Source organism: Gigantopelta aegis, chromosome 13 (assembly GCF_016097555.1).
Source record: "Gigantopelta aegis isolate Gae_Host chromosome 13, Gae_host_genome, whole genome shotgun sequence".
In the NCBI taxonomy this organism is placed as follows: Eukaryota; Metazoa; Mollusca; class Gastropoda; order Neomphalida; family Peltospiridae; genus Gigantopelta; species Gigantopelta aegis.
This window is the reverse complement of record NC_054711.1, coordinates 3057463-3082741: the sequence shown is the minus strand read 5'-3', so window position 1 is coordinate 3082741 and position 25279 is coordinate 3057463. Positions and strand designations below refer to the sequence as shown.

The following is a 25279-nucleotide window of genomic DNA, read 5'->3' as shown; positions in this document are numbered from 1 at the left end:
CCCACACATATTTTATATTTTAGCTGAGATGACCTACAGTGTCACTGACTGTCTCATTTCTCTTGCAGTTCCAAAAGACACGGTAGATAAGGGCGAAATCGCTCCGTCATTCGTCACAAAATTCTACGACGTTGAATGCACAGAGGGTGTCCCTATTGAATTCATGTGCATCATTGCGGGAAAACCTGACCCCTCTGTGACCTGGCTTCACAACGGGAAGGAAATCAAGATGTCGTATGACGTGACGACGCGACGTAAAAACGACCAGTGCCTCCTGGCATTCAGACTCATCCAGCTGATCGACTCAGGGGAGATAACCTGTGTGTTGAAGAATGCACTCGGTGAGGCGAGGTGCAAGGCGGGTCTCGTTGTCAGGGAAGACATCTTGAAATTCGGGGTCCCACCTCTGTTTGTGAGGGAGATCGCCGACACAGACACGACCGTCGGAGATTCGGTGACCTTCAAGTGTGAGGTTGAAGGTGACCCTGAACCCAAGGTCACATGGTACTTCAACAGAAGGGAATTGTTTGTGAGTATGATTCTACGTTGTTATTATTACTCCTTTCTTGCTCTAATTCTCATTACACTTTTTCTCTCTCTCTAATCTCTGGTTTATCTTTTTCTTTAAAAATATTCCATTTTCTTTTTGTTCTAATCTCTTTAACTTGTTTTCTTTCTTTCATTCTGTCTGTCTGTCTGTCTGTCTGTGTCTGTCTCCTCTCTCTCTCTCTCTCTCTCTCTCTCTCTCTCTCTCTCTCTCTCTCTCTCTCTCTCTCTCTCTCTCTCTCTCTCTCTCTCTCTCTCTCTTTCTCTCTCTCTCTCTCTCTTTCTTTCTCTTGTCTCTCTCACTCTCTCTGTCTCTCATCCTCCACTCTTCCTCCCCATCTGCCACCAATATCCCCATATCCCTACTCCATTTTAATATTTAACATTACCAATGTTTTTTTACTCTAGTTAATTAACTTATTTGATTTTCCTTGCAGGAGTCTAAGCGTCGGATCATCAAGCATGATGGAACCCGCCACTCTCTCACACTGCGGGACGTGTACCCATCTAATGAGGGAGAATACATCGCCAAAGCCGTTAATGTCGCGGACGAGGCGGAGACCAAAGCTTGGCTGAGTGTGTACGAACCACGCGACAAGTCGCCATCTCCAATATCATATGGGTATGTAATTATTCTACAGATTATTTTGTTTAAAAGTATTTTATCTGTTCTTCTGACTTTCTGTCTGTCTATCTGTCCCACTTATAGTTTTCCGGATGGTTTTCTCCAATCCAACAAGGTATTGAGTTGAAATTTGTGTATCACTTTATATTATAGTGTCACATGGTGATTTACCCATTTTTCACTGTTATGGCCCTTGAACATAGGAGATACAATTTTTATTTCTGGAGTTTGTTTTTGCAATGCCTCAAGATATGGAGCTTTATCATGTACTGTTACAGACCAAGTTTGACTTGATATACTGGGCCCGGGAGGGGATATGTATTGCCTGAGCAGTACTCACAGAATGTGAGGTTACAGACCAAGTTTGACTTGATATACTGGGCCCGGGAGGGGATATTTATTGCGGGAGGGGATATTGATATTGCCTGAGCAGTACTCACAGAATGTGAGGTTACAGACCAAGTTTGACTTGATATACTGGGCCCGGGAGGGGATTTGTATTGCCTGAGCAGTACTCACAGAATGTGAGGTTACAGACCAAGTTTGACTTGATATACTGGGCCTGGGAGGGGATATGTATTGCCTGAGCAGTACTCACAGAATGTGAGGTTACAGACCAAGTTTGACTTGATATACTGGGCCCGGGAGGGGATATGTATTGCCTTAGCAGTACTCACAGAATGTGAGGTTACAGACCAAGTTTGACTTGATATACTGGGCCCGGGAGGGGATATGTATTGCCTTAGCAGTACTCACAGAATGTGAGGTTACAGACCAAGTTTGACTTGATATACTGGGCCCGGGAGGGGATATGTATTGCCTGAGCAGTACTCACAGAATGTGAGGTTACAGACCAAGTTTGACTTGATATACTGGGCCCGGGAGGGGATATTGATATTGTTGATATACTGGGCCGGGAGGGGATATGTATTGCCTGAGCAGTACTCACAGAATGTGAGGTTACATATCAAGTTTGACTTGATATACTGGGCCTGGGAGGGGATATGTATTGCCTGAGCAGTACTCACAGAATGTGAGGTTACAGACCAAGTTTGACTTGATATACTGGGCCCGGGAGGGGATATGTATTGCCTGAGCAGTACTCACAGAATGTGAGGTTACAGACCAAGTTTGACTTGATATACTGGGCCCGGGAGGGGATATGTATTGCCTTAGCATTACTCACAGAATGTGAGGTTACAGACCAAGTTTGACTTGATATACTGGGCCCGGGAGGGGATATTTATTGCCTGAGCAGTACTCACAGAATGTGAGGTTACAGACCAAATTTGACTTGATATACTGGGCCCGGGAGGGGATATTTATTGCCTGAGCAGTACTCACAGAATGTGAGGTTACAGACCAAGTTTGACTTGATATACTGGGCCCGGGAGGGGATATGTATTGCCTTAGCAGTACTCACAGAATGTGAGGTTACATATCAAGTTTGACTTGATATATACTGGGCCCGGGAGGGGATAGCAGTACTCACAGAATGTGAGGTTACAGACCAAGTTTGACTTGATATACTGGGCCGGGAGGGGATATGTATTGCCTTAGCAGTACTCACAGAAAGTTTGACTTGAGGTATATTGCCTTAGCAGTACTCACAGAATGTGAGGTTACAGACCAATATACTGTTTGACTTGATATCACTGGGTTTGACCTGGGCCGGGAGGGGATATGTATTGCCTTAGCAGTACTCACAGAATGTGAGGTTACATATCAAGTTTGACTTGATATACTGGGCCCGGGAGGGGATCTGTATTGTCTTAGTAGTACTCACAGAATGTGAGGTTACATATCAAGTTTGACATGATATACTGGGCCCGGGAGGGGATATGTATTGCCTTAGCAGTACTCACAGAATGTGAGGTTACAGACCAAGTTTGACTTGATATACTGGGCCCGGGAGGGGATATGTATTGCCTTAGCAGTACTCACAGAATGTGAGGTTACAGACCAAGTTTGACTTGATATACTGGGCCCGGGAGGGGATATGTATTGCCTTAGCAGTACTCACAGAATATGAGGTTACAGACCAAGTTTGACTTGATATACTGGGCCCGGGAGGGGATATGTATTGCCTGAGCAGTACTCACAGAATGTGAGGTTACATATCAAGTTTGACTTGATATACTGGGCCCGGGAGGGGATATGTATTGCCTTAGCATTACTCACAGAATGTGAGGTTACATATCAAGTTGGACTTGATATACTGGGCCCGGGAGGGGATATGTACCTTAGCAGTACTCACAGAATTGAGGTTACATACAAGTTCGACTTGATATACTGGGCCCGGGAGGGGATATGTATTGCCTTAGCAGTACTCACAGAATGTGAGGTTACAGACCAAGTTCGACTTGATATACTGGGCCCTGGAGGGGATATGTATTGCCTTAGCAGTACTCACAGAATGTGAGGTTACAGACCAAGTTTGACTTGATATACTGGGCCCGGGAGGGGATATTTATTGCCTGAGCAGTACTCACAGAATGTGAGGTTACAGACCAAGTTTGACTTGATATACTGGGCCGGGAGGGGATATGTATTGCCTTAGCAGTACTCACAGAATGTGAGGTTACATATCAAGACCAGGGGATCTGTTTGACTTGAGGTTACATATCAAGTTTGACATGATATACTGGGCCCGGGAGGGGATATGTATTGCCTTAGCAGTACTCACAGAATGTGAGGTTACAGACCAAGTTTGACTTGATATACTGGGCCCGGGAGGGGATATGTATTGCCTTAGCAGTACTCACAGAATGTGAGGTTACAGACCAAGTTTGACTTGATATACTGGGCCCGGGAGGGGATATGTATTGCCTTAGCAGTACTCACAGAATGTGAGGTTACAGACCAAGTTTGACTTGATATACTGGGCCCGGGAGGGGATATGTATTGCCTTAGCAGTACTCACAGAATGTGAGGTTACAGACCTGGGCCCGGGAGGGGATATGTATTGCCTTACTTGATATACTGGGCCCCCGGGAGGGGATATGTATTGCCTTAGCAGTACTCACAGAATGTGAGGTTACAGACCAAGTTTGACTTGATATACTGGGCCCGGGAGGGGATATGTATTGCCTTAGCAGTACTCACAGAATGTGAGGTTACAGACCAAGTTCGACTTGATATACTGGGCCCGGGAGGGGATATGTATTGCCTTAGCAGTACTCACAGAATGTGAGGTTACAGACCAAGTTCGACTTGATATACTGGGCCCGGGAGGGGATATGTATTGCCTTAGCAGTACTCACAGAATGTGAGGTTACAGACCAAGTTTGACTTGATATACTGGGCCCGGGAGGGGATATGTATTGCCTTAGCAGTACTCACAGAATGTGAGGTTACAGACCAAGTTTTGACTTGTATATACTGGGCCCAAGGGATATACTGGGCCCGAGAGGGGATATGTATTGCCTTAGCAGTACTCACAGAATGTGAGGTTACAGACCAAGTTTGACTTGATATACTGGGCCCGGGAGGAGATATGTATTGCCTTAGCAGTACTCACAGAATGTGAGGTTACATATCAAGTTTGACTTTTATGGCGATTTACCACAGAGTTATGGCCCTTGAACTTAGGAGATAAGAAAATTTGTTGGGCTTGATAGGAGACATGTATTGCCTTAGTGGTATTCTTAGAATTGTTGTTGAAATTCTTTTTGAATTTTTGGAAGGTAATACTCCCTAACTTAATGTTTAACTAAAGTGTCCCTGGGGGTGTACGAACTTTGGGACAAGTCACCATCGCCAATATCTTTTGGATGTGCATTATTATTAAATTTAAAAAATTAATTTTTTAGTTTTGGGTAGGGGATACTCCATAATTTAATGTTTGAAGTGTGCCTGGGTGTGTATGAAGGAAGGATATATTTTATTTAACGATGCACTCAACACATTTTATTTACGGTTATATGGCATCAGACATATGGTTATGGACCACACAGATACTGAGAGAGGAAATCCGCTGTTGCCACTTCATGGGCTACTCTTTTCGATTAGCAGCAAGGGATCTTTTATATGCACCATCCCACAGACAGGGTAGTACATACCACAGCCTTTGATATGCCAGTCGTGGTGCACTGGCTGAAACGAGAAATAACCCAATGGGCCCTATGATGGGGATTGATCCCAGACCGACCGCGCATCAAGCGAGTGCTTTACCACTGGGCTACGTCCCACCCATTGGGTGCGTATGATATGTATTTTGTGTTTTGGCTTTAATTTACACCATTTTTTTTATTATAAATAATAATTTAATTAATAATGTTTCTTTTCTTCTATCACAGACTCCGTCCGGAACTGAAAAAAGAGTATGGCTTCCCGCCTTCCTTCACCCGGAGACTGGCGGACGCGCGCGTTCAACCCGGGGAGAATGCCTATTTCGAGTGTCGCACCATCGGAGTCCCCGAGCCGGATGTGGAGTGGTATAAAGACGGGAAGTTGGTCACAGGAGACAACCACATCGAGGTCGGCCGCGACGGACCGACGGCTTTTCTTACAGTGTACAACGCGACAGATGATGATATGGGGGAATACCTGTGTACTATTTATAATGATGCAGGGAAAGCGACAAATGTTGCGACGTTGACAGTCCGAGGTGAGTGGTTATTATTTTTTTTTTTTTTTTTTTTTTTAAATAATAAAATGAAAAGTTTGTTTAGTTGAATGACACCACTAGAGCACATTGATTAATTAATCATTGGTTATTAGATGTCAAAGATTTAGTAATTGTGTCATTTAGTCTTACAGTATACCTACCTACCACATTTGGCATGAGTTTGACCTGTACCCCCCTTTCAGTGGTTAGGGTAGTATTAGGGATAGGGTTTGGGTTAGTCCTTAGACCTTTGCTATAGAGGGGTACAGGTTGAACTCTTTCCTCACATTTTTCCATTAGCAGCAATGGATCTTTTTTATGCACCTCACAGACAGGGCAACACATACCATGGCCTTTGATATATAATTTGTATGGCATTGGTTGGGAAGGGAAAGTAATAAAATAATTAAGATTTATTAACTGTTGTTAAAGGGAGGCAATCCGACTCATATACAAGACGACAAATGATGTATTATTAAGATGAAGACATATTTTAGATGAATATTTTAAAATTATTTTTCAGCTGAGAAGAAACGAGAAATTCCAAGATACTCCCCCGAGAGATACACAGTTCCGGAATACGTACCGCTCGTGTCGTTACGAGACTTGGCAGAAGGTGAGATGATGTTTACACTCGGTTTTAAACTTTCACTTAACATAACACATGTTTCAGGTCCTCATCATAGAACATTTTGTACTTATGTAAAACATACCACAAGTACAAATTAAAGCCTCAGATACATCTTTACTAATGCAGAACACAAACATATCTCCTGTTTTAAAGTCGGTCTTCCACATAAGTTTAGATTTAGTCAATAAAGGAGTAAACAAAGAATCAATCGGGCAATGAAAATAAATTAATAAAACATTTAAAAAAAACAAAATTATTAATTCATATATATGTATTTATTTATTTAAAAAAAAAAAAAAAATATTTATTTATTTATTTATTTTATTTTAATTAATTAATTTATTTATTTATTTCGTTATTTTTTTATTATTATTATTTTTTTTTAAATAATTATTATTATTATTATTTTTTTTTTTTTTGGATTAAATAAATAAATACATGTACATGAATTTATTAATAAATAAAATTAAAAAAAAACTAATCAAATTATTTTGTTTTTGCTTTATTTATTTATTTATTTATTTATTTATTTGATTAAATAAATAGATACATGTACATGAATTTATTAATAAATGAAATTTAAAAAAAATTCAACGAGGGGTACAGGTTGAACTCTTTCCCCACATTTTTCCATTAGCAGCAATGGATCTTTTTTATGCACCTCACAGACAGGGCAACACATCTTTAAAGTCACAGTCTTACCTCCTCTTCATTTAATGTTTAATAAAATACTTTTCTGCTTTTGTTAAACAACTAGTAGGCTGCCAGGATTGGACTGAACTGCGGTTGGACACGGTGGGGGTTGGGGGTGATGGGATGCCGGGAGTTTCGGCCTTGGATTTTGTGTAGGGCTGGCCTCCCATCCCTCCCGACCCTCACCTGGTCACACCAATGTTTAAACTATGATTGGCAGCCCCTTTCCTCTTAACCTCCCATGGGCTTAATGAATATTGTTTTATAATTATTATTAATTCTAGACCAGCCCATCTAAATTTGTGCCGAAATTATATTATATTAATAATTTATATAGGTTAGAAATGCTAATATTTTTCTTTAAGGGTGCAGCCAAAACTTATTAACCCCAATTTTCCCCTTTTTTATACATTTGGCGTTAATATTTAAAATTTCAAAATTGACCCTATTTGTTAGGTTATCCCTGTCCCGAGTCAGACCTCTCGGTCCAATAGGAGGTCGGACTCGGGATAGACATGTTCAAAACCCTAGTGGTGTATGGACACGTTAAATCAGTTATTAAGCCAAGCTAAGCCACTCAACTAAAATTGTATAAATTAATTGAATTGGAGATGGGTGAGTTTAACCTTTATTTTAAATACATTTTTAACAATTCACAAAATTAATATATTTATATATAATTGTATATATTATTTTAATTTGAATTTTTAGTGTGGTGTTGTATGTTGTATGAAAGGGTGTGGATGAGATCGGCTTGGGATGGGGTGGGGGGGAGATTTATCTGGCAGTAAAACTTCCTCCCGCTACTTGGCTTGAGTTGTATATATTGTTTTGGTTTTTACTTTTGGTGTTGGTTCTTTTTAAAAATAATTCAAAATTGATAAATGTTTTTAAAAAGTGTGCCGGTTTTTTAATATGTTATTATTTTTATCATGTTTTTATCCTTTTATGTAATAAAAATTAAAATTTAGCTTGTGCTAACCGTTCCACTTTTTACCCTGTAGGGCTAAAATTCTTTTTTAAATATTATATTTATTTTTAGAAATGCCCGCTCTAAAATGCGACTAAAATAAATTTAATTAAAGTAAATTTAAATTTTATATTAAAAATAATAATAATCTGCGCATCTTAATTTAATAATTATTAGTTCCCTACCCCCATTCCTAAACATAATGAGTAAAAATTGTCCCATAGTATTACTGTCCCGAGCGACGCCACTGGCTATCCAGAGACGGAGCCCGGGACAGTCATGCCTGAAACCATAGAGGTATATGGGCATGTTAAAGATACTCTCTTTCCCTCCCTCTCTCAAACTGTCTCCCTCTCTCTCTCTCTCTCTCTCTCTCTCTCTCTCTCTCTCTCTCTCTCTCTCTCTCTCTCTCTCTCTCTCTCTCTCTCTCTCTTCTTTCACATATAAAATACCCACAATGCATGTACATCTTTAAAGTCACAGTCTTACCTCCCCTTCATTTAATGTTTAATGAAATACTTTTCTGCTTTTCTTTCACAGATAAAATACCCACAATGCATCTACATCTTTAAAGTCACAGTCTTACCTCCCCTTCATTTAATGTTTAATAAAATACTTTTCTGCTTTTCTTTCACAGATAAAATACCCACAATGCATCTACATCTTTAAAGTCACAGTCTTACCTCCCCTTTATTTAACATTTAATAAAATACTCTTTCTGCTTTTCTTTCACAGATAAAATACCCACAATACCCGTGGACAAGCCTGTTCTGCTGGAAGTTCGCAACGACTCGGTCAAACTGTCATGGCTGCCGGCCTACACCTCGGGTCTGCCCGACAATGCTGGGCCGTGTTCCTACATCGTGGAGGCCCGCAAACTCCCTAGCAACCGCTGGTCGAGGCTTGGGTCAGATATATTTAGCACGACGTTCTTCGCGCGAGATCTCTCCCCAGATAAAGAGTATGACTTCAGAATCAGGGCTGAGAATCGGTTTGGTTACAGTGAACCAACAGTTGCCGCAACTCTGCATAGAAGAGAAGGTAAGAAAAATGAAGCTGTTTGATAATTTTTGCATTCTAATGCAGAGAATCGGTTTGGTTATAGCGAACTGACCATTGGCACAACTCTGCATAGAAGAGAAGGTAAGAAAAATGAAGCTGTTTGATAATTTTTGCATTCTAATGCAGAGAATCGGTTTGGTTATAGCGAACTGACCATTGGCACAACTCTGCATAGAAGAGAAGGAAAGAAAAATGAAGCTGTTTGATAATTTTTGCAGTTTAATGCAGAGAATTGTTTGTATGTTTAAGACTTGACCTAGGTTTTCTGACCGTTCTGTTGGCCACCATTTTGATTAATTGTATTCTTTTTTATTTCAGAACCTAAACATGATCTTCGTTATGGACGAGAAGAAATTCTAGGTAAACATAATCTTTTATGACTTAAAAAAAACAAAAAAACTTATATATATATTATTTTGTGATTATATTTTGGTTCATGCAAGTATGCATATTGTTTTTTATCTAACTTAATCTTTTATGCCTATTTATTTTTATATTTTATTAAAAACTTTTTTTTTGGTAATATCAAGACTATTCATTAAAATTATTATTAATACGTGTGTTGAATTTTGATGACATTCCTGCTGGATATTTGATCTTGCAAGCTACAAATTCTACCGTCCCGAATCAAAACCTGCTAGACCAAACACAGGCATCGAAATAAGCATTGTGTCTGGTAACCCATTTACAGGTTACCACAGAATATAGCCTGGTAACCTATAGGTTACCACAACTATATGAAAGTTAGAATTAAGGGCATTAAAAGTAGTAGTAACAGAAAGTCGTTAATAGACTGTTTTCCAGTAATTCTAGGTTTAAATTAAATGTTCTTCAAACTACTCGGTACACATCTAGTTGACGCTGCTATAATGCAGACGTTCTGAAATTGTATCGGTGCGTGCGAACATCGGTACGAGAAACGAAATCCGGAAGTAAATTTATCTAGTGGACGTGGCTTAAACGCGGATTGCCGAGATTGTTTGGAATTGCACAAGTGCGCACAAACATCGGTGCAATTACGTAAGAGAAAACAAAACACGGAAATAAATTCATCTAGTGGACGCTGCTTAAATGCAGAATAACTATAATGCTTGCAATTGCATAAGTGTGCGTGAACATCGATGCAATTCCTTACAAGGAAATGAAACGCGGAAGTCCGGAATGCATTGCCTGGTTTACGTTAGGAAACGAAACTACTGTTACGTTGAAATTTTTGTTGATAATGAAACACTGTTCTCGACTTTTCTTACATGTGGTAACCTCCCGGTAAGCTGAACGACCGTTCTCAACTTATTTCAATACCTGCAAACATGATTGACTCAAAATAATGTTGGATTAAAATTGTAAAATAATTGCTGGTCAGATGAGAAAGATAGGCAAAAAAATCTTCCAATCAAACTATGAAAATTAATTTCCCAATTATGAAACTTTTTTTTTTTAAATAATGAAAACTAATATCGTTTTACAACTTTTTTCAGCCCCACCGGTGCTCCCTACTGTATCTCCATACATCACGGACATGAGCGAGGATACTGTTCGGTTGTCATGGAAACCACCAGAGCAGGATTACGGCCGGGCTGATCTGCCTCCGATTTCGTACCGTCTCGAGGCACAGGTCCTGCCGAAAGAGGAATGGGTTCCATTCTCCAGCCGTATCACAGAGCCGAACTACTACCTGTCTGACCTGGAACACGACAGGGACTACATGTTTCGTGTCCGAGCAGAGAACAAATATGGCATCAGTGAGCCAACAAGACCGTTGTGGCTGCCAAGAGCGGAAGGTGAAGAAACTGACTTTCGTTTTTTTTTTATCCATCGTAGCCATCTTTTAAGGGACAATTCCAAATACTGTTGACCAATGAAAACATGAAAATTCAGGCCCATAGGAATCATTTGTGGAGGGGGTCACAATCTGTAGTGAGGGGGGCATAAGTCAGATTTTTATCTTATTTATGTAGAGTAGGACAAAAAACATAGATTTTTGTTCTTAAATATGTGTGTGTGTGTGATGGGGTCTGAAATTGCATCTCTCTCTTTGTCTTTCTCTCTTTTCCTCTCGCTCTCTCTGTTTCTCTCGTTTCTTTCCTCCCTCCCCATATCTCCCTCCCTCCCTCTCCCCTCTCTCTCTCTCCTCTCTCTCTCTCTCTCTTTCTCTCTCTCTCTCTCTCTCTCTCTCTCTCTCTCTCTCTCTCTCTCTCTCTCTCTCTCTCTCTCTCCCTCTCTCCCTCTCCCACTCCCACTCCCTCTCCCTCTCCCTACACCTCCCTCTCAAAATGTCAAAATAACCATACATTAGACTTCAAACACAGCTACAATTTAAAATGTACTCATAATAACCATTATTAAAAACCAACACTCACTTTTCCCTTGTTCTTTTTTCTCTCCCACAGCCTTCCCTGGCATCCCGATCAGCCGGCCCCGGATCGTCGACATCGAGCCGGACTCTGTGCGGTTGTCGTGGCGCCGGGTCAACATCCCGGCGTTTGACCTGGATGAGGAGCCTCTGCTGTACATGGTGGAAATACAGGAACCGCCGAGCTCGGACTGGCGGCGGATAGCGCGACACCTGCGCACCACGGAGTACGTGGTCCGCGATCTGACCCCTGGTCAGGACTACCGGTTCCGCATCCGGTCTGAATCGCCAGACGGTGATGTTGGCGAGCCGTCGCCCGCGACCTCGCTATACAGGTCTCTAGGTATGGTTGTGATCATGAATATTTAAATCTTTAATTTTTTTAAGATATTGTACTAATGAATATGTAATTTTTTTTAGTTTTTTTAAGGTATTGTGCTAATGAATATGTTTTTTTGTTTGTTTAAAGGCATGGTCCTAATGAATAAGGTAAAGGTATAGGTATTGTCCTAATGAAGATGTAAATATTTTTTTTAAAGCTGCAGGTATTGTCCTAATGAATATATAAAAAAAAAATTAAAGGTACAGGTATTGTCTTAATGAATATGTAAAATTAAACAAAAAAAAGAGTATAATTTCAAAAGTTTTTTTATTTACTTAACTATTTAGAATGGATCATTATTGTCACCACCACCCACACCCAAACTATTTTATAAAACAAAATGTATTAATGTGTTATGCCATTCACCAATCACTGTTTTGTAATATTTGTCATACTCATCCCCAACCATCTTAAAATAATATTTTTTGACTTATCTCTTGTATTCAACAATGTTTTGTGCCATTCCAACTTATACATACCAATCGTTTGAAGACATTCATTTTCTGGTAGGCATGACATCATGTTTTCGACAATCAGATAAGAAAAATGACATAAAACAGGAACACATGACCCCAAATGGCATAAGTCAAGCTGTGCGCATATAGTGTGAATAGCACGTACACTTGACAGAACACCTCTGGAATATCGAAAGGAATGATTACACAATCATTTTCTGAAATGTTCGTAACCAGACTTCAAGTAAAACTATCATATCCCTAAAATAAATATTATTTCCGTTTTTCTATTTTAGCGCAGTCGAGAGTTCCCATCGACCGACTTGAAATTGGTGAATATGAACCGGAATACGAAACGGTGCGACTGTCATGGAGGAAGGTCGATATCCCGCCATACGACCTTGATGATGAGCCCTTGACCTACATGATAGAGCAGTGTGAACCAGCTATCGGCGACTGGCGATCGCTGGCCAGTGGCATTCCCACGACGACGTACAGAATCCCGGGAGTCAGTGCCACTGATGATTACCGGTTCCGTGTACGAGCTCTGAGCCCGTATGGAATTAGTCCACCTTCGTACCCAGCTGATATGTACAGATCTCTCGGTAAGAGAAAACATTTTTTTAAATTTTTTTTTAAAGAAGTTTATTGACTCCAGACACAAGTATGGTAGTATCAGGGTTGGGGGCCCTGATTTCACTACCTTACATCCATGTTATAAGTACATATGAACATTATTTATATAATATAGTGTAATTAGAATCAATATAATAATATTAATAAGCATGAATACATGAAAACATGGAGTTCACTAATATGTGGGGTTAACAGTGAAGATAGAGGTAGAGGAAAGATTTAAATGCAATGGTAAAGGGAGAAAAGACAAGGTAAGGAAGAAGGAAAGAAAGAGTGAATTAAATGCTCTAATTTCGAAAGAGAAAACATATTTGTATTGAACTACCTCTAGAACATTGTATTGCCATGCCTTGTTCTAGTCCACCTTCATATCCAATCAACATGTACAGAACACTCAGGGAGAATAGTTAACGAACAAACCATCCGTCCCTTAGTGAGGGAGAATAGTTAACGAACGAACCATCCGCCCCGATCCATCCATCCCTCAGTGAGGGAGAATAGTTAACGAACGAACCATCCACCCCGAACCATCCATCCCTCAGTGAGGGAGAATAGTTAATGAACGAACCAACCGTCCCTCAGTGAGGGAGAATAGTTAACAAACAAACCAACCATCCCTCAGTGAGGGAGAATAGTTAACGAACGAACCATCCGTCCCTCAGTGAGGGAGAATAGTTAACGAACGAACCATCCGTCCCTCAGTGAGGGAGAATAGTTAACGAACGAACCATCCATCCCTCAGTGAGGGAGAATAGTTAACGAACGAACCATCCGTCCCTCAGTGAGGGAGAATAGTTAACGAACGAACCATCCGTCCCTCAGTGAGAGAGAATACTACATGAGTGGCCAATTGGATACTATTTATCTTACAACAAGTTGATTTAAAACGTATCTAATGAGTGGAAGCGAGTTGAAGACATTTTAAACGAGTTGTAAGATAAATGGTATCTTAATGGACACAAATGTAATATTCTATTTCTTACATCTTCTCAGAAATTTCAAATTTAAACGTCTTTTCCAACTAAAAATTATTTATTTACAGTCCTTGCGTTTGTAGTCAACAGATATATCAGTTTCAAATTAATTATACATCACAATGAATTATATTTCGATCGTGCTTGTTTTTTCATTGGATGGTATTGCCTTGGCAACCTGATCATCAGCTATAGGGAGGAGCAGCCAATCGAATGTCTTTAAATTGTTATGAGGGGCAGGTCATAGCCCAGTGGGGGTTTTCTGACCCCCAAGACCCTCCCCCTACTCATGCTCCTGGCATAGAAAGACCCTCTATTTATGTTGCTCAACGCAAATCATTTTCTTTAAATTTTATTGAATACTTATTTATTAAATATAAAATATAAAAAATATAAAATTAATGTGTAAATATTAATACTAACTATTTCCTCTGTTTTTTAAAATTTAGCCCCAATGCGGCCACTAGCCGAAAGTCTTCAAATAACTGATCTCCAACCAGAGGCGGTGAGGTTGGCATGGCAACCTGTCAGTTACCAATCACAAGAGCCAGTCAGGTATCAGATTGAAGGTTTGGAACCGCCCAGCTTAGAGTGGCGCCCCCTGGCAAGGGACATAACTGACACCAGCTACCGCCTGACGGGACTGAGTCCACAGAGAGACTACTCGTTCCGAGTGCGGGCAGGAGACACGGAACCCACACCGCCTGTTTCCTTGACAACATACCCAGGTGTCTGTCTGTCTGTCTGTCTGTCTGTCTGTCTGTCTGTCTGTCTGTCTGTCTGTCTGTCTGTCTGTCTGTCTGTCTGTCTGTCTGTCTGTCTGTCTGTCTGTCTGCCTGCCTGCCTGTTTTTCCATTCATATGTCCATCCATTTAAATGTCTGTCCGTCATTCTAATTTTTTCTTGTTGTACAAGTCTTTACATGTCTTATCATTACTCATGTTTATTCAGATAAATATCTTGACATCCAATAGCCAATGATTAATAAATCAATGTGCCCTAGTGGTGTAGTTAAACAAAACAAACTTTATTTATTTTATCATATAAATGGGGATATTTCTGTAATTATTTAACACAAGCCAAATTCTTTTGGTAAAGTTAAAGGTGAAATTATTCCTGTTAATTCCTCACATGATCCGTATTATCTCCAACTGTATGTAAATTTTTATATTTTTTTTACAACCCATTAAAATAAAATTAGTTAATAAATATAATGACTACTTCAACATATTCAAGGGTTTGTTTTTTAAAATCTGAAACAGTGTTGGTATAAATTGCTCCTACTGATTTGAATCCCCTTAGTTGAGGCTTCTGTTGCAAATGTTCTTTATAATGATATTAAATTTCTTTTTACTATAGTCCGACCAAGACTTCCAGTCAGGGAACCAATCCTGTCGGATATCGAACCCACATCTCTCCAGTTGTCATGGCGACCGGCCGAGTTCCCGATCTACATGCGCCAGTACATCCCAATTATGTACAGTGTGGAGAGTCAGTCGCTGCCCGACACCAACTGGGTGACTATTGCCCGCCGCGTTCCCAAGGCGACATATCTCGTCACCGACCTCCGACCTGACCGCAACTACCGATTCCGAGTCCGACCGGAGACGGAGTACGGGCCGGGAGAATACAGCTTGCCCATACAGCTGTACAGACGACAGGGTGAGAGATTTAGTTTCTACTGTTGTTATGTCAGGGGCATGATATAGCTCAGTCTGTAGAGTATTTTTCTGAAGTACTTTGTCAAAAGATCGAACCTCCTTAGCGGACCCATTCTTTGAAGGTTATTTGCTCCTTTCTCAACCAGTGCCAGCGAGAGATTAAGTGTTTGCTTCGTTATTTCAGGGGCAGGATTGTGCTCACCGTCCTTAAAGTGCTTAGGTTCGGAGGTTCGAATCCCATCAGGGGACCTATTCTTTGATTGTTTTCCTCCTTTCCCAACCAGTGGCAGTGAGGGATTTAGTTTTTACTTCGTTATTTCAGGGGCAGGATTGTGCTCACAGTCCGTCCTTGAAGTGCTTAGGTTTGAAAGATCAAATCCCATCACTGGACTTATTCATTGATTGGGGTTTGTTTTCTATTCCAACCAGTACCCCATGACTGGTATATCAAAGGCCTTGGTATGTGCTGTCCTGTGTGTTGGAAAATGCATATTGGTGCTAATGGAAAATAACTGGTCTCCAAGCAGAGGCTGTGAGGTTGGCATATTGGTGCTAATGGAAAAATGTTGCAGGTTTCCTCTCCATAAGACATCCAATAGCTGATGATTAATAAATCAATGTGCTCTAGTGATGTCTTTAAACATACAGTTTGCCTGTATAGCTGTATAGACGACAGAATGAGATATTTAGTTTTTATTCTATTCCGGAGGGAAGGGGGATTGAACTCAAAGCCCTGAAAGTGTTACAGTTCGAAGTATCAAATCTCCTCGATGGACCCATTCATTCATTGTGGGGTGGGTTTTTTCTGTCCCAACCAAATTCATAGATAACATTATTTAATAACACTCATTTTCATTGGTTCTTTCAGTTCTCTCCTTACCACCGAAAGAGCCAGTCATATCGGACGTCACACCCGAGTCCATCATGTTGTCATGGCTACCAGCCAGAGTGCCCCACGCTGTGATGACCCCGGTGACATACCGAATCGAGTCGATGGAACCTCCCAGTGGTCGGTGGTCGACGGTAGCCACCTGCTTACCATCCACCAGCTATCCAGTCAAGTTCCTCAACCCCGATCGAGATTATGTCTTCCGTATCGTGGCCCAGGCTGACGGAGTGGAAAGCGAACCGACACCCGGCGCATATTTGCCTCACCGATCAGGTGGGTTGTGTCCCCTTGTCGTCTCACATGGGTATTCTAACAAGACGGATAATAACCATGAAATAACAATATGTTGGACATCAACCACAGGGCTCGAAATAGCAAGTAAAACATCGCCTGCTGTTATTATTATTTTAAATAACAAGTCAGAAGAAATATGTCCTGCTGAGAGAAAAGACAGCACAGGATGAGTGGAGGGTTTAAGACAGTGTATGGAAAAATTACAATCTTTGAGATGTATTTCAGAGCATCATGGAATAAAATATACTCTTCAAAAAAAAGTAGGGGAACTCTAATAAGAATTTACAGTTGCCAAAATTATAAGGTATATTAGCTGTGGGGAATGGTTATACATGTATGATAATAGTGAATTAATTGGGCAAACATTACAATGGGTAGTTTAGTATTACAGTAGGTTTTATGACCACCAAAGATCTTGAAGGACGATTGGGGTCAAAAGTGAAATTTGAAAGTTGACGGGTTTTTTTATCAGTAAATCGCAAATTCAAACAATAAAAATGACTTAAAACAAAACAATAACAACTGTATGATCAACAGAATGAAAAAGATTGACAGAAATAATGTTCCACAGTGATTAATGGACCTTCCTGGAAATTGTCAAAATCATGAATGACCCCCCCCCCCCCCCCCCCCCCCCCCCCCCCACACGTGTACGGGGCAACTGTGTGATACATGTGCAAACTATGGAATGTTTTTCGGTGTGTTGATGAACAGACCTGAATGTTCTTTACTAGGATGTCTGTGGTCAAAACGTATGTTCGGTCTAATAGTTGATATTAACTACTACTTTGTTTGAAGAGTATATATCAGAATCTTGAACTAAATAACAGATGAGATAATCATGCATATGTCTCTCTTGAAAAAATTACATGCAATTTTTTTGGTGGTTTTTAGCATGTCAGTTTCTATTTCAACTGCTAGATATAAAAAAGGACTGCTTTCCACTTTTCACTTTTCACAGGCCGCTATTTTGAGCCCTGCAACTAGCCGCAGTTTAAGAATTAAATTTATTTTTGTTAACCAAAAATTCCTTTCCCTTTTTCCCGCTCACAGGCCCATCAACAATGTGCTCTGAGATACATTTTCTAAAAAATGTCATTACCCAAACATTCCTTTCTTTTTTCCCCGCTCACAGGCCCACCAACAATGTCTTCCAAGATTTCGTTTTCTGAAAAATGTCATTACCCAAATATTTCTTTCTTTTTTTCCCTGTTGACAGGCCCACCAACAATGTCCTCTGAGATACCATACATCTCGGATCTCCAGCCCGACTCTCTGATGTTGTCATGGCGATCAGTGGAGCTGCCGTCGCGGATCACCGACTACTCCCCGTGCACGTACCGTATCGAGGTTCTCGAGGGACCGCTCAGTGACTGGCACGTACTGGTCCGCGGGGTTCACAGGACGCAGCATAACGTGACCGGGCTACACCCCGAGAGGGAGTACAGGTTCCGGGTCAGAGCCGAGAGCAGGTAATAGTTACTAATAGATGTATAAATACGGACTGTAGTACAAGATAAGGTAATAGTTAAATACGGACTTAGCGGACCTACGGAGCCGGTGATTGTCAAGAAGAGAGCAGGTAATAGTTACTAATAGATGTATGACTATCATGTATCAGGGAATATTCTGTCAAGTACAAGCCCATAGAGGGAGAACAGTCTTTAGTTGGGGTGGGGACAGATTCTGTCTGAGAGCTGAGACTTAACACAGACTTAGTGGACTCATAGAACTAGTGGTCATTGAGAAGACCTCGGGAATAGCGTGCTAAAACATATTCACATGCGATGGATCATGTCGGCTATTGACAGGGTGGCCAAAGACCCTGCAATCATCACACGTGGCTGGCAGCTTGCTGGACTATTGGACAATTAGTCTGTCTCGCCTACGATGAATTGCTTTCCAGTTGTCTGTTATAAATATATAACAATTTTAATCTTTGTTTTGTTTTAATAATGTGGGACATATAGGCAAAAACAGAGAAATAAATGCGTTATATTATTAATGTGAATAGCAAAAACTAGCATTTTTCGCATTAATATTATGATTGCATTAATTTTAGTATCCACAGTATATATATTTTGTATATACAATACATTCTAATTTGAATTGTATTCCTTCTCAGACGGAACACCTTTTACTATAAATTATTTATTTTAGGCTGATTGTTTTCTAAATTGCACACAAAAATTAGTAAAAAAAAAAATTGTGTTATTTTCCAAACACTTACTTTTCTTCTTACATCAAATCAAACTGAAATTATTTACAAAAAAAACATTTTTGTAGGAGAATGGGGCAGACTATAATTATAATAATACCCACAATGCATTGCACATTACCAGGTGCTCCCGTTCTTCACCATGAGGAACCCATCGTGTCGGACATCTTCCCAGGATCGGTCCGGTTGTCGTGGCGACCGGCCGAGGTTCCGTTCTCGGCGCGTGACTCCGGTCCGGTGAACTACACAATCTTTGTCCAGGAACATCCCGACTCCACGTGGCAGCCGTACATCCGACGTATCCCCTACAACAGCTACAGCATCGTCGGACTGTTGCCGAGGCAGGGATACTCGTTCCGCATCGAGGCCGAGAACGATTACGGGACAAGCCGGCCCAGCATGCCGGTGACGCTTCCACGGTTACCAGGTCAGTGGAGTATGACAGAGCTGTTAGCATACATGTGTTCAAAATAGCATATGTTCTGTTCCACTCCGTTCTGTTCTGACCCGTTTCCTTTTGCTACTGCTTTGTTCTGTTTCATTCTGCTGTGCTCTGCTGTTTTGCTTTGTTGTCTTCTATATTCCATTTTGTTCAGCTATGTTCTGTTCTGTTTTTTGTTCTGTTCTGTTCTGTTTTGTTTTGTTCCATTATGTTCTGCTTTGCATTCTGCTCTTATCTGCTGTTTTGCTTTGTGGTCTTCTGTGTGCTGTTCACTTCTGTTCTATTCTGTTTAATTTTGTGGTATTCTTCTCTGCTCTGCTGTTTTGCTTTGTTACCTTCTATATTCTGTTCTGTATGGTTCTATTGTGTTCTGATTGCTCTACTCTGTTTCATTCTGTTCAGCTATGTTCTCTTCTGTTCTGCTGCATTCTGTTGTGTTCTTCTGCATTTTGCTCTACCCTGTTCTGTCCATTTTAAGTTCCATTCTGTTCTACTCAATGCCATTCTTTTCTGCACCGTTCTGCTCTGTTCTGTTTGCTGGATTCTGTTTTACTCTGCTGTTCTATTCTGTTCTGTTCCATCTTGTTATGTGCCATACTGTTCTGTTGTGTTCCATCTTGTTATGTGCCATACTGTTCTGTTCTGTTCCATCTTGTTATGTGTCATACTGTTCTGTTCTGTTCCATCTTGTTATGTGCCATACCGTTCTGTTCTGTTCTGTTCCATTCTGTTATGTGCCATACTGTTCTGTTCTATTCTGTTCCATTCTGTTATGTGCCATACTGTTCTGTTCTGTTCTGTTCCATTCTGTTATGTGCCATACTGTTCTGTTCCATTCTGTTATGTGTCATACTGTTCTGTTCTGTTCCATTCTGTTATGTGCCACACTGTTCTGTTCCATCTTGTTATGTGCCATACTGTTCTGTTCTGTTCTGTTCCATTCTGTTATGTGCCACACTGTTCTGTTCTATTCTGTTCCATTCTGTTATGTGCCATACTGTTCTGTTCTGTTCCATTCTGTTATGTGACATACTGTACTGTTCCATTCTGTTATGTGCCATACTGTGCTGTTCTGTTCCATTCTGTTATGTGCCATACTGTGCTGTTCTGTTCCATTCTGTTATGTGCCATACTGTTCTGTTCTGTTACATTCTGTTCTGCTCTGTTCTGTTCTTCCAAGATGTCATTAAACAAATATTTCTCTTCTTTCTTTTTCCAGACTACCACGAACCAGCGAACTACCCAGTGTTTGAAGACATCGAGCCTTCCGCCATCAAACTGTCATGGCGACGACCTGAAAGACCTTCATACGATGTGAAACCAATCACATTCGCCGTCGAGAGGTACCGCCCCATTGAACACAAGTGGGAATCCCTGGCAACAAGACTTCCCGAGCCGTCGTACAGAGTTACGGACCTTGATCGCTACCATGAAAACATATTTCGCCTGCGCATGGAAACCGAGCATGGACTGGGCGAACCCTCTCTTCCCATTTCTTATTCGAGAAGAAGAGGTAAAGAATTTAATAATATTGAATAATATAATGATTAAGCTATTATTATCCATATGGTTAAAAATATCTTGGTACATATCAAAGTGATACGTCCCACTAGAATGCCAAGTGGGACGTAACACTTTTGACGTCACACGATGACGTCATCGATTGGTGGACATGTACAGGATCGTCAACGAAACGAGATGAGTGATATAAATTAAGATCGATTATGATATATGATATTATATGATAATAAATATGATATTAAACTTGCTACTTTTTTGTATCATGTCTATGCCCCTCGTGAAATAATTTTCATTGTCACTTACTAAAGCTCGTGACAATTGAAAATTATTTCATTCAAGACATAAACATTATTTAATATCCTATAAATATTACATAATTTTAACAGTATTTAAATCATAAAATGGGGTAGCAGAACATGGTATGGTGTGTGGGAATATGCTGTGGTCTAAACTGTTGTCACTAATATAAATGAGGAACAGTGTGGGTATAGTGCATATTTCTGCTGTGTATGGCACTGCTAGTGGTGTTGGTGGTGTGGTGTAGGGTGGGGCTTGCAGATAACAGGTTAAAAGTCCACCATGCAAGTTCATCAGTATAGGGTCAGAATTTGTAACTAGTCCAGCCATTAGATGTCAAAAACAAGTTGTTCTTTTATGCAATAAATGTCTGCAATTTTATTTCAATCAGTGCATGTTAAGTAGTCTTGTGCTTCAAACATCAATGTGGTACCTTGTACTACAGGTTTGTGCGAAAATAGAGATGTTGTAAAAACAACCCATTATATCGAAAATCAGCCATGAAAGGTTGTACTTTCTTCAGTTAATACTTTAAAGGAGATCTTATATTAATATTTATGAGTCATAGGTCATATATTGCAAATAGTATTTTTAACCATGTATGTTAACATTGTCCCCTGTTGGATTCTGTATGGCAGGGGGTGGGAAAAGTGTTCGCTTGATGCGCAGTCTGTCTAGGATCGATCCTCTTCGGTGGACCCATTGGGATATTTCTCGTTCCAGCCAGTGCTCCACAACTGGTGTAACAAAGGCTGTGGTATGTACTATCCTGTCTGTGGGATGGTGCATATAAAAGATACTTTGCTGCAAATCGAAAACCCATGAAGTGGCGACAATGGGTTTCCTCTGTCAATATCTGTGTGGTCCTTAACCATATGTCTAACGCCATATAACCGTAAATAAAATGTGTTGAGTGCGTCTTTAAATAAAATATTTCCGTCCTTCTGTATGGCAGAGGCATTGTCATTTACAAAATACAGAGACGGACATTTCTATAACCTACCATCTGTTTGCCAATGCACTTACATTGACTAAATATTGTTTAAAAAAATACAGAAATAAAAAGTCAGATTCACAATGTTAGGAAGCTAATGTGGACACAAATTACACAATCTTCTGATATGTTATAAAAAAAATTAAATTAAAAAACAATAAAAAAACCCCAAAAAACCTATAATAAAATAATAATAATAAAATAAAAAAAATTAAATTAAATTCTCCTTTCATTTCAGTTCTTCCACACGTTCCTGTCGAAAGACCTGAAATCTACGATATTCAACTGGACTCGGTCAAGGTTTCGTGGCGTCCGGTCTACTTTGCAAATGTCCCGGTGCCGGTGGATTACTGCCTGGAGGCCCGGGAGCTGCCGAACCCGAACTGGCGCACCCTGGTTCACAGTACCAGTGATCTCAGCTATGAAGTGCAGGGACTAAAACCGAACAGCAACTACGCGTTTAGAGTGAGATCCGTGCAAGACGATGGAACAACGAGTGAACCGTCCACTCCGGTTTACTTATACAGATCTGCAGGTTAGTACTGTCGGGGTTTTATTACCCAAGTGAATTGTCCACTCCGGTTTACTTACACATATCTGCAGGTTAGTACTGTCGTGGTTTTGTTACCCATAATTCTAGATCACAGCTGAATTGTCTACTCCGGTTTACTTATACAGATCTGCATGTTCAGGGCTTGCCAAAAGTACTCGTCCCCCTGGCCAGACAAGTTAAAAATTTGCTCGGACAAGCAATTTACAATTCAGTTGTCCACCAGGTAACCAAAATTTCCGAACACAAACTACCTCTTTATCTCTTTGCTACACTTGCAATTTTTTATAATTCCGTAGTCTGCAGCAAGCGTTGTCCATCATTTCAAAGCTTGGTCAAGACTGCGAGGCCGTTCACAGACTTCGATTGGTTGTGCAATGTCATGGTTTCATTACCCATAAGTCTGCATTATAATATTTTGTATGTAGGAATCATGAGAGAGAACAAGGTTGTTGTTTTCTCTGCTACAAATGGGGTATTTTTAAGACTCAGTTAAAAAGCATTAGCCCATGAATGTTCTTGTCATGTTTGAATTTATCCAAGTGAAATTTTTGTTTCTCTTTTCTTCTTTCAGTGATACCACATCTGCCTCTGACATCATATGAAATCGATGAAGTCGAGGACGACGCGATTAATCTCAAATGGAAACGCGTCGACATCCCATCATTTGACTATGAAGACGACGACCTCACTTTCATGATTGAAGGACAGCAGTACCCCGACTACAACTGGCGCCCTCTGGCAAGGGGGATAACTGGCACTTCGCACAGACTGACCGGATTGGAGCCTGAGCGGAATTACGTGTTTCGGATCCGAGGGGAATCAGCGTACGGCTTGACGACGCCCACTCCAGATATACCTCTGTACAGAAGACCAAGTATGATATTTTAAAATCAGCTCTTAAAAATGTACAACCAATATTTACTCTATATTTTATTTAAGAATTGCTTGTTTTTTGTATGAATATATTAATGTATAATAGTCTCACTTTGTATATGGACTAATGAACACTGCCTCTTTTGTGATTTCATGATCTCATTATTTGACTAAAGAAGAACGAGAAGAAGAAGAAGTATAGGGAAGGAGGCAATGGGATAAAAAATACAAAATAAAACAAAACACAACGCAATATATCACAACATTTATTTCACTTGAGACATAAATTTGATATTAGCTTGTAACCTGAGACATAAATTTGATATTAGCTTGTAACCTGAGACATACATTTGATATTAGCTTGTAACCTGAGACATAAATTTGATATTAGCTTGTAACCTGAGACATAAATTTGATATTAGCTTGTAACCTGAGACATACATTTGATATTAGCTTGTAACCTGAGACATAAATTTGATATTAGCTTGTAACCTGAGACATAAATTTGATATTAGCTTGTAACCTGAGACATAAATTTGATATTAGCTTGTAACCTGAGACATAAATTTGATATTAGCTTGTAACCTGAGACATAAATTTGATATTAGCTTGTAACCTGAGACATACATTTGATATTAGCTTGTAACCTGAGACATAAATTTGATATTAGCTTGTAACCTGTTTAATATCTTGTATTTAATACATATTATTAGACTTTTAGGTTTTGTACTTGAAGTCTAGTCCAGGGCCCCGTTCCACGAAGCGATCTTAGTCCTAAGATCACCTTAAGTGCATAAAGTAGTTATGCACTTCAGGTGATCTTAATACTAAGATCGCTTCATGGAATGGGACCCTGGAAAACAACTGATACTCCCACCCCCACCCCCCTGGACACCACTGTCGTCAATAGTGTTTGGAAAAAATGGCTAATAATGTGTGGTGGAAGTCTTTAACACAAACATTCCTTTCCTTTATTTGTGCTGAAGATAGTCTTTAAAACAGACATTCCTTTCCTTTCAGTCCGACCAGGTGTTCCGATCGTCCGACCAACCATCGAAGATGATGAGCCATACACCGCCCGTCTACGCTGGCAACCGGCTCACATCCGTCCATACCTGCCAAGTGAGAAGACAACCTATCTGATAGAGATGCAGGAGCCGCCACGTCGTCAATGGCGACCGATTGCACAGGATGTCACGACGACGAACTATCAGATCAAAGAACTCAGTCCAAGGAAGGATTACCTGTTCAGAATCCGAGCCAAGTCTCCGGCAGGGGATATCAGTGAACCGACGCCACCGATTCCTTACTACAAGTACCACTGTAAGTGTGTGGGTAGGAAGATGCATGTGTGAGTGATTGAGCTAAAGAGTATGTGTGTTTGTATGGGAGCATTATATTTATTAGTGGGGAGGAATGAGAAGAAACAGAGAGAGAGAGAGAGGAATGGAGGGGAGAGAGATGAAAAGATGGAAGGAAGGAAGGAGGGGAGGAATAAAAGAAACAGGGAGTAAGGAACAAGAAGAGAGGGGGAGAGAGTAAAAGGAGAAAGAAACAGAGAGAGAGAGAGAGGAAGGGAGGGGAGAGAGATGAAAAGATGG

General features: G+C 40.4%; 1 protein-coding gene across 1 annotated transcript in view; it reads left to right on the top strand.

The window, feature by feature from the left end:
* The window catches only part of LOC121387611 (titin-like), a 132150-nt gene that overhangs the window by 105211 nt on the left and 1660 nt on the right, over nucleotides 1–25279 (top strand). Inside the window, exons 30-48 of the mRNA XM_041518770.1 lie at nucleotides 69–529; nucleotides 984–1168; nucleotides 5470–5780; nucleotides 6304–6396; nucleotides 8810–9115; nucleotides 9455–9496; nucleotides 10615–10917; nucleotides 11527–11832; nucleotides 12623–12931; nucleotides 14386–14664; nucleotides 15296–15598; nucleotides 16466–16759; nucleotides 18000–18248; nucleotides 18309–18362; nucleotides 19123–19425; nucleotides 20660–20953; nucleotides 22491–22787; nucleotides 23377–23679; nucleotides 24699–25001. Of these exons, the coding sequence (XP_041374704.1) occupies nucleotides 69–529; nucleotides 984–1168; nucleotides 5470–5780; nucleotides 6304–6396; nucleotides 8810–9115; nucleotides 9455–9496; nucleotides 10615–10917; nucleotides 11527–11832; nucleotides 12623–12931; nucleotides 14386–14664; nucleotides 15296–15598; nucleotides 16466–16759; nucleotides 18000–18248; nucleotides 18309–18362; nucleotides 19123–19425; nucleotides 20660–20953; nucleotides 22491–22787; nucleotides 23377–23679; nucleotides 24699–25001 (4995 nt within the window). The remainder of the gene's footprint in view (nucleotides 1–68; nucleotides 530–983; nucleotides 1169–5469; nucleotides 5781–6303; nucleotides 6397–8809; nucleotides 9116–9454; nucleotides 9497–10614; nucleotides 10918–11526; nucleotides 11833–12622; nucleotides 12932–14385; nucleotides 14665–15295; nucleotides 15599–16465; nucleotides 16760–17999; nucleotides 18249–18308; nucleotides 18363–19122; nucleotides 19426–20659; nucleotides 20954–22490; nucleotides 22788–23376; nucleotides 23680–24698; nucleotides 25002–25279) is intronic.